This window comes from Scyliorhinus torazame, chromosome 17 (assembly GCF_047496885.1).
Source record: "Scyliorhinus torazame isolate Kashiwa2021f chromosome 17, sScyTor2.1, whole genome shotgun sequence".
Taxonomy (NCBI): Eukaryota; Metazoa; Chordata; class Chondrichthyes; order Carcharhiniformes; family Scyliorhinidae; genus Scyliorhinus; species Scyliorhinus torazame.
Window position 1 is genome coordinate 125,794,446 of NC_092723.1, and position 15,908 is coordinate 125,810,353.

Consider the following 15,908-nt stretch of genomic DNA (forward strand, 5'->3'; position numbering starts at 1 on the left):
AATTCTGCACTAGTTGTGTAGTGTTGTGATATACCTTTGAGGAGTGTATCTTACACTGCTGTCCATTACAATCCACCATGATGTATAGTCCTATGACTTTGGACAGAAGACAGTAGCAATCCTACAGGTCAGGCATGTCTACATAGTCTCTGAATTACCATTGTATGTATATCGTCTGAGCTTCAAATAAAAAAAATGCATTATTGTTCTATCAATCCTTACTGTATGATTGGTATGTTTGTGCTAAACAGAAGAATGCAACATGCAGCATTCCATGTCTGCAACATCTGAAGTCACGATCACTAGCAATGAGCTCGTGGCAGTAACAATAGAGAAAGGAACCAGAGGAATTTGCCAATGATACCCACTGATTTAGGCTGCAGATTACTGAGACATGCAGATTGGGAAGAAACCAGAGCCAGTCCCTTGTTTATGCCGTGATCTCAGCAGAGGTTGCCATTATCAGCTGTGGCTCAGCACCTTCAAATCGGAATGTTGTGGGCCCAAGTCAAACTCCGAAGACAAACTCTAGACTGATTCCCCAGTGTGTTGGCTCATAGGCCCTTACTTATACTTCTGTACGGAAGTCTTTCCTCAGGACTGCTGAGATTACACAGTTACATGTAGCAACTAGGACAACAAATGAGACTGACTTTCCTTCCCTTCCTTCTCGCAGTTCTCCAACTCCCGTCCTGACAAAGCAGCACACCCAAAGCTCACGCTGGCAGTCTTACGACCTCTCAAAAAGTATGTGGTAATAAATTTTGTTTTGTTTCTGTTAACTTTCCAGACCTATGAACAAAATGAATGGTTAATCCACCTGGCAGGAAGACTGCTGAAGAATGATAGCCTTATACTGTCGCTAATGGCACAAAACCCTTTTGAGAGACGAGGAGCACCACGGTGAGACATTCCATTTCTTTATTTATTTGGCACGTTTCAAGTTGAATCGGTGGTGCTATTCAGTTCAGAGTGTCCTCTTCCTTTTAGTTTCAGTCAATAGGGATCCCAGGTCAATTTTTAAAAAATCAATTCATGGGAGGTGGACCTCTCAGGATTATTGTCCATCCATGTTGCCCGAGAGAAAATGCTGGTGGGCCTCCTTGAACTGCTGCAGTCTGAATGGTGAAGATACTCCTACAGAGCTGTTAGGGAGGAAGCTCCAGGATTTTGATCATGTAACCCAAGTTCACATACATAGCAAATGGAAGATCAATTCAACTGTGGTATTTGAATGGTTCACCATTACATTGTCTCCTATGGTACAAATAGCCAGTTTTTTTACCCTCAGAACCTTTTCCTGTTCCTTTATTAGGCTCTGCTGGGTAGCATGAGGGAATAAAAAATCTGATTGACCTGTAATTTTAAAAAAAATTCGCTCCTGAGTTGTCTGCATGTCTGGCAAGGCCGACATTTATTTCCCATCCCTAATTGCCCTTGGACCTAGAGGCTAGAAGCCGAGAGGCTTTTCTGGGCCATTTCAGAGGGTCTGGAGTTAAATGTGTTACGTTAACGGCATTCAAAAGGCATCTTGACAAACACATGAATAAGATGGGTATAGAGGGATATGGCACAAGGAAGTGCTGAGGGTTTTGGCAAAAGTTGGTATCATGGCCGGTACAGGCTTGGAAGGCCGAAAGGCCTGTTCCTGTGCTGTGTTGTTCTTTGTTCTTTGTATGTAGGCCAGACCAGGTAAGGATGGCACATTTTCTTCTCTAAAGGCCATCAGTGAACCAGCTGGGGTTTTATGACAATCGATTATAGTTTCATGGTCACCATTACCGAGACCAGCTTTCAATTTCAGATTTATTAATTGAATTTAAATTCAACCAGCTGCGGTGGTGGAATTTGAACACCAGAGCATTAGCCTGGCCTTCTGGATTACCAGTGACATTACCATTATACCACCATTTTCCACACCGACTAGTCTCGTGACAACCAGTAATAGATATTCCAAGGGAAGCCTGTTGTGCTGGCTACTCTTTAGTGAACAGTATGAAGTATATAAATAGGGTCTCAAATAACCATGCGCTATTGCTTTTGAGGCATGTATTTTCCCTTAAAAAAAAATGTGACAGTATCACACAGGCAAAGCACCACTAAACCTACTGCAAACATAATGGGCTGAATTGGGCATGTTTCCTCCAGGAGGTGTGCGTTAAATGGGGCGGGAGGCCGCCCCTCAGCTCGCCCCATAATAGGGGGAGCAGCTAGGCTGCCAATATTTCTGCCTGCCCACCATATTTGAATATACAATTAAGGGGCAGTTAGGCTTCTCATCAAGCCAATTGACTCTGACAATATGCTGCCACGCCATAAAACATTAAGTGTGGGGAGCAGGGCAGGAGCGGAAAGCCCAATTAATTTTTTTTCCTCAAATTGTTAAAGTTAAGGAAGGAAGGAAGGGTGGCGGTTCTCCTCGGGGACTTACCTCCCTTAGGTTGAAACCCCCTTCCTACCCACTCCCTCCCTTAAACCCACCAACCCACTCCTCCCTCCACCCTTCCCACTGCCTTTTTCCCTGACCTTCCCAAACACTTCTGGCCCAAGACTTCAGACTTGCTTTCTCTAGGGATCCAAGGCCTTGGGGCCTTTTCTTCTCCAGCACTCCTGGCATGGCTACTGACGTCTTCCTGGTGCTGCCAGGATTGAAGGAGCTGACGGCCAATCAGATTGGCCTGCAGCCTCAGAGGGTGGGTAAATCCCTCTCAACCCTCATTAATCCGCCCCTCAGCACTTTATGGCTACAGGGTAGGTTGGTATGGAGTGTGCTGACTCCACAGTGACTGGTGTGCGCCCCCCCCCCCCCCCCCCCCGTATTATTTAGCCCAATGCCTGTTTATTTTATACACAAGCTAAGAATGACCCTTAGTCATGTGACCATATGGTGTCTGAACACAATTCTGACTTGTGCCTCTACCTTAGGTTGATTTGCTACTTTCAGGCATTAAGTTGTTCCTGTGTCAATTGACTCTTTCTGCCAGTTTAACAAAGGCATTAACCTTGGAGTAAATTTCTGTTGCAAATAAATTGAGATGATCTATGGATAAGCACTTGGAATAACTAATGATTTAAAAATTGGCAGAATAAGTCCTCTAATATTTAACCAACCTAATGCCTCTTTTGTGCTGCCCCATCCACAACCAGTAAATAACTTATTTGGAATCGTTGACATATGAATGGACTGACATCAAGTACAGTTTGTGCTGATTACTGTTGTGAATTGGCAGTTCCCCAATGGCTGGGCCAGTTAAGTATCAGACCCATGTGGGTCAGGAAGGCCCAAGGCTGATCACTAGTCTGTGTTGAGGTAGCTGACCTCAGCTGGTCAGTTTGAGAAGAGCTCTGATAGAGGCAGTGCACTCCTGGTAGCTATCCAGCAACTCTTGTAAACAGATGATGTCCATTGAGGGCAAGATCAGGACCTTTCACAGTTAAATATGTTCTCGAAACTGACTGCCTCTCTTCCTATATATAAAATGAGTGGGAGTTAGGCAGGAGGGAGAGTATTGATGAAAGATAGTGAGGATAAAGGAAAATATGAAGCACCTTTTCATAGTTTAATTCCTCCCTGCACCTACATATACAACATTTGCTTCTATATCTGTTACAGCCACCTCGGATATGCCCCAGATTTCCATCCTTAGTACTGTTTAACAGGCCAGCTTTAGCTTAGTGGTAAGATTCCATGGCGCTACTTGAAGAACCAGAGTGTTCTGGCCCACATTTACCTCTCACCCAACATAGAACATACAGTGCAGAAGGAGGCCATTCGGCCCATCGAGCCTGCACCGACCCACTTAAGCCCTCACTTCCACCCTATCTCCGTAACCCAATAACCCCTCCTAACCTTTTTGGTCACGAAGGGCAATTTAACATGGCCAATCCACCTAATCTGCATGACTGTGGGAGGAAACCGGAGCACCCAGAGGAAACGCACGCAGACACGGGGAGCACGTACAGACGCCGCACAGACAGTGACCCAGCGGGCCAACAAACCTGGGACCCTGGCGCTGTGAAGCCACAGTGCTATCCACTTGTGCTACCGTGCTGCCATTCCTAAAAAGAACATTCAAGTTATTTATTTTATTGCTGTTTGTGGAAGCTTGCTGTGTGCAAATCGGCTGTCGGGTTTCCTATATTGCAACTGTGACTACATTTCAAAAGTAGTTAGCTGTAAAATGCTTTGGGACATCCCAAAATCATGAAAGATGCTGTCTTAAATGCACGTTCTTTCTTGCACTTTGAATTTATCACTTGGCATCGACTAGTATTCATTTAGTTTTTTAGAAGTCTCTAGCTGGGAGTGTTTTCACCTGCAAATGTGTTCTTTTTCTTTCATCCTTTACTTTCTTTTTCCTTTTGTTGAATGCGGTTGCCTGTTTATCTTCTTGGCCAGAAACACTTGCTGTGTGGAAACTGAGAAAAATAAAATGTGGCTAACAAAATAACATAGCCACCCACAGAAGCCTCCAGAAAGATAATATCGCAGCCTAAATTTTAAACAGGCTTTTTTTTTCTACCTCACAACAGTATTAGCTGAAAGGAAACACAAAGCAAAACTGGGATAAATGCAGTAAAAGTAATCTGAAATACCAGCAGTTTTGTGATTTAAAAACCGGCACTGGGGAGAAAGAAAGTGAAAGTTTATGGGGGAGAACATTGACTTGCAGTAACTACACAAAAGGAAAGAAGATGCAAAACTCCTGCGTTGCTCAGCTTTGCTCTTGGATGCCCAGCTTCCCGCTGGACTGTCAGGCCATTAATCCTGACACAAGACATGATTACGTTTTCCCTCCAAAACCTCCCAGCTGTTGTTTAGGAGCAGCTGCTCCCCTCTGGAATTAATTCCAGCTGTCGGGAGTCTTAAGTGCTAAGCATAACATTACGAATATAGCCGTGTGGTTTTTAGTTTATATTGCATTTTTTTGTCCATTACACCTCCTGCTCTCCCCCCCCCCCCCCCCCCCCCCCCCCCAACTCCCACCCCCATGTAATTGGCTGATCAGGACTGGTCTTGCTTTTTCTAGCAAATCTCTGGTCATGTTTCATAAGTTTATCCTTAAAAAAGCTAATATATTGAAACCAGCATGGCTTGTGCTGCTTTTAAAGTTGTACTCTGTTGGTCAGTAATTAATCTATTCAACTAAAGCAAGATTACTACACAGTTCATGTGTTGATCAAAGGTATTTTATACTCACTGCAGGCTGTGACTGTAGAAGGTCAGCAGTCAAGAGGTTAAGTCTAACTTTTAACACTTGAAGCACTGGATGCAATTCACCTCTTCCAAAATTAGCAATTAATTGTAAAAATGATATTCTTTTGATTTCATTTTAACTCCTGCCCTCCCTTGAAGGTGCTGAATGTTATTTGAGTGTAGGTCCCTGGTTAGCAGCAGCCTTGCTATACGGTACGTCTGCGTAGAACTGGACTAATTTCAATGCAAGTTCAAATCCCACCTTGGCAATTTGAGTACTGGACCTTAAATCTACTTTAAAGAATCTGGGAATAATAAAAGGTGGTATCAGGAAGAGTGACCATGAAGCTGTCAAATTGTTGTACATACTCACCTAACCATAATGTGATATATTGGCAGAACGAAAAGAGACTAGTACTCGCACATGGAGCTCCAAACTGAACTGGTTAATGCCGGTTTGACTTATATACATACATGCAAATATGTCCACAAGAGGCTGCTATTATGCTCCTCCCTCCTTAATGAAAAACATTACATAATGGTGAAAATACCATTCAACTTGTATATATTTCTTATTTTTCATTTATTTGCAAATCCAACTTATCCACTGGGTTCATATTTTTAAAAGGATACCTAATTTCTTAACCCAAACATTAAGAACTTGGGGAAATACCATGATCCATTTCTGAGGAACCGATGTTTCCAACAATGCCTGATTTTGACCTTGACCTTCAGTTAAATTTTCCACTTCATCAGACATGTCTATTTGACTCTGAATTGCATGTGAACTGATTTCAGGCACAACTTGTGTTCGAGTGACTACACGTTACTCTACTGGCATCCCAACTGTCCAAACGTATTTGAGTCTTCCCAACTTCCTCCTTCTTGAATCTCAGAAGGTAAAACATGATCTACACGTACAGACCTAACTTTTCCACTGCCAAACATGTTGACCAAATATGTATGAGGACCACATATTTACACAATTTTTCTAGGTAGATACTTCAACCACTTATTGGAATGACCTTTCACCTTAACCTTCTCGTTCAACTTCAGACATCTTTCTCTCATTCCACTCCTCACTCCTATCATAACTCTCTTTCTGCCCGAGTTGTTTGTCTTCTACTGACTGCTTAATGTGGCTTGAGCAATGAAAACCTCATTCTAGACTTGTTTTCTGAGAAACAATTCAACGTGCATTCTGCTGGTCTACAATGAGGCATATTACAATAAATAAACAAAAACAACTTGCCAGGTTGTGATTCAGTGATAATTGACATTTTTTTCCAATTTGTCTCTCGGATTTTATTAACAAAAGCAAGCTTAACAATTTGTACTATGCACTCTGCTGCTCCGAAGCAGGGTGATATAGTGGAACTCTAGTGTGTTTTGTCATGAATTTTACAAACTCTTCCAAACAAAACCTGAGGTCCATCATCGGAAACCCATAAGCAGCAAGCAAACTCTGCCAAATGTCTAGAGTTTTACTAGTTGTTGTTTGATTCATCAGAAACCCCTCAACCCACTTCAAATGGTTATCGATCACAACGTATAGCTGGTGCCCATCAAATTCTCCAGGATCTATCTGCAGACCCTGCCACACTGTAGCGGGCCATTTCCATGCTTCCATAGATACCGTTGGCAGCTTCTTTTTTACCAGTTGATATACTCTACACTGTTTCACTCTGTCTCCTGTGTCCTTCTCCATCCCTGGCCACGAAAGAAAGTTTCTCATTCAATGCTTTGTCAAACACTTCCCAAGTATGGATCACAGATCACATAATAGCTGCGATCTGTACTTTTCAGGAATTACAACCTTAGTCCCCCACATAAGACACCTTTATCAACTGACAACTCATTCTTACGCATAATGAAATAGCCTGACTTCTGAATCCAGTATCTGTGTTAGCCACCCAGATGTGATATAGCCATAAACCCCTGCCAAAATGCAGGGCGCCTCCAAGCTCTTCCTACTGTCACCTGCTGTGGAAAGAAAAATACATCTTCCCTTTTGGGCTCTACCTCGATTGGGGATGGTAATCCAGACAACATATTGGAATCACGATGATTTTCTGATTGTTTGTACTTCAATGCTGGAAAGGCGTGTGAGAGGCAGATTCTACAGCAAGCAATACATAACCGTCAATCTTCTTCGGCAGCAGTGTGAGCAATACCTGTCACCAGAATTTTCTGCAATGCAAGTTTTTTGTGAATGGAGAGTAGTTGATGAATAAACTACAGGTTATGCCCTTGATCCTTAGGAATTTGCATCTTTGTTGCAATAGTATGCACACAGTTGGAGTAACTGGAAATTCAGGAACTTGAAACAGTTTTCAAAATGTCTGCTGTCCAATCTTCCGGAGAATATTCTGCATGAGGTTCTAATGGGTGCTGTATTGCCATTAACCTGAATGTTTGGCATGTCCAGCTGGAAGGCGAGAGTCAACACACGCACACACCTGCTATTTTCAGTGAACTTTCTTCACCGAGGAAGAAAGTTAGTAACTTAGATGATGTTGTTTATGATTTGTGAAAATTTTAGATGATGTTGCTTGCATCGCTTCCTCAGTCTTGAACAGATATGGTGGACAGTCGGTTTAACCTTTCATTGCCAGATGTAGCTGGGCCACTTAAAGCAATGTCGTATTCTGCTCTTGTCTACCAAAGCTGCTTACTATTCCAGAATGATGTAACGATAAACCCCAGCTTTTCGCTAAACCAGCTGTCTTCTGAAACCCCTTACCTCGAGCAAGTTCAGAAGCTCATGGACCTGTTTGTCATTGAGGTTCAGACCATCTGATCTGCTCCCTCTGCCACTTCCTTCCTTTCCCCTAGCCCAAAGTGTCAGACTTCCTTCTGGTATTCTCCTGCCCTCACCCTGAAATTGTGTCGTTCTCCAGTTCCTTTCCTGTCTCCCCTCATACCCTCTCCGAACTCATTTAGCCCATGAGACCTCCATCCTGCTCTCTTGATCTGATCTCACTAAACTGCTGACTGCCTAACTTTGGTTTGATGCTGTCTTAACTTTGGGGTGGCAGGGTGGCACAAGGTAGCACTACTGCCTCACAGCGCCAGGGACCCGGGTTCAATTCTGGCCATGGGTGACTGTCTGTGTGGAGTTTGCACTTTCTCCACCAGTCTGGGTGGGTTTCCTCCGGGTGCATCACTTTCCTCACAGACCAAAGATGTGCAGGTTAGGTGGATTCGCCGTGCTAAATTTCCCCTTAAGTGTGCTGAGATGTATGAATTTGGTGGGGTTACGGGGATAGGGCAGGGGAGTAGGCCCAGGTAGAGTCATAGATGTTTACAGCATGGAAACAGACCCTTCATAGAACATAGAACAATACAGCGCAGTACAGGCCCTTCGGCCCACGATGTTGCACCGAAACAAAAGCCATCTAACCTACACTATACCATTATCATCCATATGTTTATCCAATAAACTTCGACCAAGCTTGTCCATGCCGTCCAGTTTCTGTCACAAAGCTAGTCCCACTTGCCCACATATCCCTCTATATCCACCCCGCCCTTGTAACTGTCTAACTGTATTTTAAAAGACAAAATCGTACCGACTTCTACCACTGCCTCTGGCAGCCCATTCCAGATGCTCACCACCCTCTGTGTGAAGAAATTTCCTCTCTGGTGTCTTTTGTATCTCTCCTTTCTTACCTTAAATCTATGCCCTCTAGTTCTGGACTCCTCTATCTTTGGGAAAAGCTGTTGACTATCTCTCTTATCTATGCTCCTCATTATTTTATAGACCTCTTTAAGATCAGCCCTAAGCCTCCTACACTCCAGGGAAAAAGGTCCCAGCCTATCCAGCCTCGCCTGATAACTCAAACCATCATGTCCTCGTAGCATCCTCGTAAATCTCTTCTGCACTCTTTCTAGTAAGAAGTCTTACAACACCAGGTTAAAGTCCAACAGGTTTGTTTCGAATCACTAGCTTTCGGAGCGCTGCTCCTTCCTCAGGTGAAGGAGATTCTATGATTCAGGTGATTCTATGATTCACCAGAGGAAGGAGCAGCGTCCGAAAGATAGTGATTCAAAACAAACCTGTTGGACTTTAACCTGGTGTTGTAAGACTTCTTACTGTGCTCACCCCAGTCCAATGCCGGCATCTCCACATGGCACTCTTTCTAGTTTAACAATATCCTTCCTATTATAGGATGACCAGAACTGAACACAGTATTCCAACTGTGGTTTTACCAATGTCTTGTACAACTTCAACAAGACGTCCCAACTCCTGTATTCAGTATTCTGACCAATAAAACATAGCATGCTGAATGCCTTTTTCACCACCCTGTCCACCTGCGATGCTCTTTCAGAAGATCGATGCAGACTCGATGGACTGAATGGCCTCCCTCTGCACTGTAGCGATTCTATGATTCACCATTCTATGATTTCCTTCCTGGCTCCCTTGTTAGCTAATGGGGTTAACAGTTCATTCTGCCCAGGTACTGTGCCCCTGTCCTTCACAGCTGCCTTATCCCGTAAAACAAGGATAGTGTTCCAACTGTGGCTAACAGTAGAAATCAAGGATTGTATTAGATCAAAGGAAGAGGTGTATAAAGTTTTTTTTTAAAGTAAGCTGGAGAATTAGGAGCATTTTAGAATTCTGTGAAGGAGAACCAAGAAAAAAAAATCTGAAAGGGAAAACAATCTAAGAGTAAACTAGCAAGAAGCATAAAAAGGGATTGTAAAAGCTTTTAAAGAAAGGAATGTTAAAGGAAAAGATTAGCAAAAACAAATGTGGGTCCATCACAGAGCCTGGAACATTCATAATGGGGAATAAGGAAATGGCAGAAATAGGTGGCGATACTTGGGGTTTCAGAGAAGCCGGAGCTCATGGAGAGGAGGAAGACCGATGTCGTGGCCTTCGTCTTTCTGATTACACTGCGGCGAATTTTGCTGGAATGGCGGTCGGCATTGCCACCGGGGGTAGTGGCATGGTTGGGTGACCTGTACGACTTCCTGTGGTTGAAGAAGGTAAAGTATGAGTTTAGGGGCTCTGCAGGGGGTTTTGAGAAATGGTGGGGGATTTTGTGACCGTGTTTGAAGAGCTGTTCGTCGTAGAGGGCTGGGAGGAGGAGGGGAGGCTGGGAGGGTGAACAAGTGGAAAAATCTGTACAGACTGTACGGTTGATTGTTGGGAAGTATGTTTCCCGGGGTATTTATTTGCTGTAACCTGTTTTGATACAAGTCTGTAATAAAATACATTTAAAAAAAAAAGGAAATGGCAAAAAAACTAAACAAATACTTTCCCTCTTCACAGAGGAATATACTAAAAACCTCCCAGAAAATTGAAAATCAAGGGACTTGTGTAAACGAGGAACTGCAAGATATTAATATTAGTTTAAAAATACGTACTGGAGAAATTAGAACATAGAATATACAGTGCAGAAGGAGGCCATTCGGCCCATCGAGTCAGCACCGACCCACTTAAGCCCTCACTTCCACCCTATCCCCGTAACCCAATAACCCCTCCTAACCTTTTTGGCCACTAAGGGCAATTTATCATGGCCAATCCACCTAACCTGCACGTCTTTGGACTGTGGGAGGAAACCGGAGCACCCGGAGGAAACCCACGCAGACACGGGGGGAACGTGCAGACTCCGCACAGACCGTGACCCAGCGGGGAATCGAACCTGGGACCCTGACGCTGTGAAGCCACAATGCTAGCCACTTGTGGTACCAAGCTGCCCATAAATTAATGGGGCTCAAAGTAGATAGATCCCCTGGACCTGATGATTGACATCCCAGAGTGTTGAAGAGGTGGCTACAGTGCAAGTAGATGCATTGGTGGTCATCTTTCAAAAGTCTGTAGCCACCTCTTCAACACTCTGGGATGTCAATCATCAGGTTCCTGGAGAATGGAATGTGACAAATGCAATCTCAGTAGCAAAAATGCTCAAATCTATAATTAAGTTGACAGGGCACTTAGAAAATACAAGTAGAATTGGGCTGCATCAACATGGATTTATTTATTTTTTTAAATTTAGAGTGCCCAATTCATTTTTCCAATTGAGGGGCAATTTAGCGTGGCCAATCCACCTACCCTGCACATCTTTGGGTTATAGGGGCGAACCCCATGCAAACACAGGGAGAATGTGCAAACTCCACATGGACAGGTACCCGGAGTCGGGATCGAACCTGGGACCTCGGTGCCGTGAGAAAGCAGTGCTAACCACTATGCCACCGTGCTGCCCTGAACAACATCTAGTTAATCTCAGCAGTCCTGGGGAAAGATTTCCATACAAAAATATAATAAGGCAGTATGAGCTGCACTGTGATTTGAAAGCAGACTAAGATATCATGGATGGGTTCACATATCTCAATCTGACAGAAATTAAGATAAAGGGGGCACTTTTCCCCAAAAAATTGACAAAGTGTCATTATCGGCAAGAAAATCGGTACGATTCCCACCTGCCACGGTGGTGCGATCCAGACTGCAAGTTTAAGGCACTTTGAAAATGTATTTTTCCTCATGTGAAAATCTGCACATTAGAGTAAGGCTTACTGCCTCGCTCCAATATGCAGAAAAGTGATCCCACCCATTGTGGGTGGGATTCACATTACAAAGTCTCGTGAGATTGCGTTGAATCTCGCGAGACATTGCGAACCGGGTAGATCCCGGGAGCGGAGTTCTCCGGCTTTCAATGGCCACGGTGCGCAGCAGCGAGCTCTTTTCTGGCGCAACGTGGCTGTCTGATCGCACCCATGATTTCCTTATTATAAATCCATGTCAGGGCAGCAAGGTGGCGCGGTGGTTAGCACTGCTGCCTCACAGTGCCGAGGTCCCAGGTTCGATCCCGGCTCTGGGTCACTGTCCGTGTCTGAGCGGGTTTCCTCTGGGTTCTCCTGTTTCCTCCCACAGTCCAAAGATGTGCGAGTTAGGTGTATTGGCCATGCTAAATTGCCCTTCGTGTCCATAAAGGTTAAGTGGGGTTACTGGGTTACGGGAATAGGGTGGAGGCGTGGGCTTGAGTAGGGTGCTCTTTCCAAGGGCCGGTGCAGACTCGATGGGCTGAATGGCCCCCTTCTGCACTATGATTCTATGATAACCATACAAAATTAAAGCATATCTCTGCATTTGTGCTGCAGAAGCTGAAGTGGGTACTGAAGACTTTGGATTAAAAATAGCCATCAGTGGTTTATGATCAGTTTTGATTGTGAAGCTACAACTTACTAGCATTTATACGATCCTCTTACAAAGCTTCACGTTCACCCTGAGCATAATTTCAGTCACAGGCACTGATGGTGCTTGCGACAAATGTAATTGGTCCCACCTCACCATTGCCCAGTGCTTGAGAGATTACTGCATCTACTCTGGATGGAGAGGAAGCACGGGCTAAGTTTTCAAAAAATTTTAGAGTACCCAATTATTTCTTTATCCAATTAATGGGCAATTTAACGTGTCCAATCCACCTAACCTGCACATCTTTGGGTTGTGGGGGTGAAACCCATGCAGACACGGGGAGAACATGCAAACTCCATATGGACAGTGACCCAGAGCCAGGATTCGAACCCGGGTCCTCAGCGCCGTAGGCAGCAATGCTAACCACTGTGCCAAGTGCCGCCCCATCACGTGCTAACTTTTGCAATTTTGGACACATTGTAGCCTCCAAACATTGCAGCGCCTACCAATTTACTTGAACACAGCTGGGATTCCTTATCACACTCCCTTATCCAATTCCATGGAACATCTTTCCTCAAAAGTTCATTCAATGCATGAGATAAGGTTGCCAAATTTGGTATGAATTCACTGTATTAATGTACTAGAACCCAAAAAAGACCTGGGCTGGGTACTCCGCACCCCAAAGCTGAAATCGTGTTCGGCGTTGGGGCGGAGAATTCAGTTTCACGCATGAAATCGGAACTGGCGCCGAGGAGTACGCCGCGCCGAGTATCCATCACCTTAGGCCATTGCCAGAGGCCCGCCCCGCTATTCTACATCCCCGACGGTCTTGCCGTTCGGGAACCTCGTGTGGCGGCTGCGCACTCAGTCCGGGGCTGTCACAGTCAGGAGCGGGCCAATCGGAGGGACCGCGTTTTTTTTGTGCGGGCAGTCCAGGTCAGGCAACCGGGGCCACTATTTCAGCAGTCCAGCTCCGCGGTCTGAGTCTGCCATGGAGTATGGCGTGGCCACTGGAGGCTGCCGCCGTGCGCAAGCACGGACTCTGACCCAGCAGTGCGAGGGGCCGTATCGGCAGCTGGAGCTGCAAGCTCCAAGACAGCTGCCTGCTAGCCCCCTGCAAGGGATATTTACTCTGTGGCCTTTTGACGCCAGTTTTCCTTGTGTAAAAGACCACATTTTTCACGACGGCGTGGGGGCAAAGTCCCGTAAAAAGAAAATCCAGCCCCTGAGCTTAGGGAAATTCTGAGGGTGTGGCACATTTCTTATTGCTTGAACCTTGGCAGGATGCCACCCATCTTTGTCTACCCGGTGACCTAAATACTTCACAGAATTTTGAAACATCTCACATTTGTATGTCTTTGCCTGAACTCCATACTTTTCCAAATGTTGGAACACCTTCTGTCATCATGGGTCTGCCTGTTAGGAGCTAAAATAAGTATGTCATCCAAATAGTACGCTACTCCCTGAACATCTTGCAAAATTTGGTTAATTATCCTTTCAACAATGCCAGGGTTGAGCAAGCACCAAATGGCAGTCTAATAAACTGAAATAGACCCATGTATGTGTTAATAGTCAAATATAACTTGGATTCATCGGCTAACTCAAGTTGCAAATTGGCATTTTTAAGATTACATTTTATTTCATCTAGCCCCCTGACAACATTGTGAACAGATTCTCCACGTTTGGTGAAGTATCAGGTGGATTACATTCCAGTGCCTGATTTACGGGTAATTTCCACATATTCTTACACTACTGTATCACTTTGGTATTACCACTATGAGAGTAGTCCAATTAACCTATTCTGCTGTCGCAATATTGTTCTCGGTCTCAAGTGTTTTCAATTCTTCCTCTACTTTCTCCCTGAGAGCTTTGGAAACGGCTTGCAGTAAACTGGTCTTACATTGTTCTGAATCTGTACGTCAGTCTTATATCCTTGAATCGGTTTGCCAGTTCCATGAAACACTTGAAGGAACTTGGCAATCGCGTCATCTTGCACTCTGAATTTTGCTTCTATGCAAAACACATCGTTCCAATTTAACTTAAATGTTGTGAACCAGTTTCTCTGCAACAAGGCTGGTGTCTCACCCTTCACCACAATGTTGAGCAATTTTGCCCATTGCTCTTTGTGTGTGACTGGAAGCGACGTACTTCCTAGATGGGAATTTTCTCCTCTCCATTACTTCTATGTGTGATTTCTCCAGTAAATGTTGACTCGTCTTTCTACAGGGTAGCAATTCAGAATCACACTAACTAATGTAAACTTGCTGTCCTCCATATTTACTGGGGAAGGCAGGGTAGGATCGGACCAGCAAGGGGGCGCAGGAGTTGAACCGCGAGCTAGAAGACAGACCGGGAATGGAGGGAAATCGGAGTTGGACACGCACCGGGGGGGGGGGGTTCTTGGGGAGCAGCAAGGTTTGATGTGGGGTGCCACCTAGGGGATGGGAGTGTGTGATGTTTCCCATGTGGAGCTTGGTCTCGGTGTTTTTTTCCTCCTTTTAACATCAGGGTAAAACTGGCAGAACCATCGGAAGTTGGCAATTTAAATCACTTTGCTGGACAATTGCCGGGTAAACCCTCACGTGGGTACTGAAGTGTGGGTGCTCTGAGGTACAGACGAACCAACAGGGTTGCGATTGGTACAACGCAGTTTTATTCCATTTAACTATTTATACATCAGACTTGGTACTCAGCACGTTGTGACGGTGTGAGTGTCTTGCTATGAGGTCTGGCCCTGTGCTGTCTCCAGATGGACTGCCCAGGAAGTGTCGTGTTTCTTGTCTTATACTGTGTCTGCTCTTGTCTGTGATTGGCTGTCGTGTTATGTGTGCTAATTGGTCCGTTGGTCTTTCTATCATTATGTATGTGTTATGATGTATGTTTGAATATCATGACAGGTACAGCCTAGAGGGATTCCCCAGCGCACCATTGGGGTATCCCCCCAGATACAATGCTGGGGAACTAGGTGGTTTTGGGCCAATATTGCTGGAGGGACAAGCTTCGATGTTATGCAATAAATTATGCCTTTCAAGACTTGGATAAGGGTAACCGCGAAGCTTCAGTGTTGGAATTGTGGAGGGATTTGGATTAAATCACTACTTTTTTCCTCTTTCATTAGAAAACAAAATGTAAATCAGTAATACTTTTGGAATAACAGATTGCTGTAACTTTGTAATGAATCACAGCTCGCTGTAATATACCCCCCCGGGTTGGAGCACACATTATTTTTTAAATGAAATGAATCATATCTGACTCAGAAATGAACTAATTGCCAATAAATTCAAGCTCTGCTCCAAAATTGTAGCTCTGGCACTGCTGGACTATATACTGACTGTTTTTACATGCAAGATTTATGGGTTAGGTGCATTTTCCCACTGGGCATGTAGAGTGGAGATCTGGAGTTTGCTGGCAAAGATTCATGAACACTGTTGTTGTCTTTGTTTAGATGACAATCATGGCTCAGTGGGTAGCACTCTCGCATCTGAATCAGAAGATCATGGGTTCAAGTCCCATTCCAGAAGGCCTGAGCACACAATCAGGGGCTGACACATCACTACAGTACTGAGGGAGTGC

The 15,908-nt window shown here is 44.6% G+C and overlaps 1 protein-coding gene across 2 annotated transcripts in view; it reads left to right on the forward strand.

The window, feature by feature from the left end:
• LOC140394126 (lipase maturation factor 1-like) overlaps positions 1-15,908 on the forward strand; it is a 579,371-nt gene that overhangs the window by 539,171 nt on the left and 24,292 nt on the right. For both annotated transcript variants that reach the window (XM_072481000.1, XM_072481001.1), the window contains exon 7: positions 791-903. In XM_072481000.1, the coding sequence (XP_072337101.1) occupies positions 791-903 (113 nt within the window). The remainder of the gene's footprint in view (positions 1-790; positions 904-15,908) is intronic.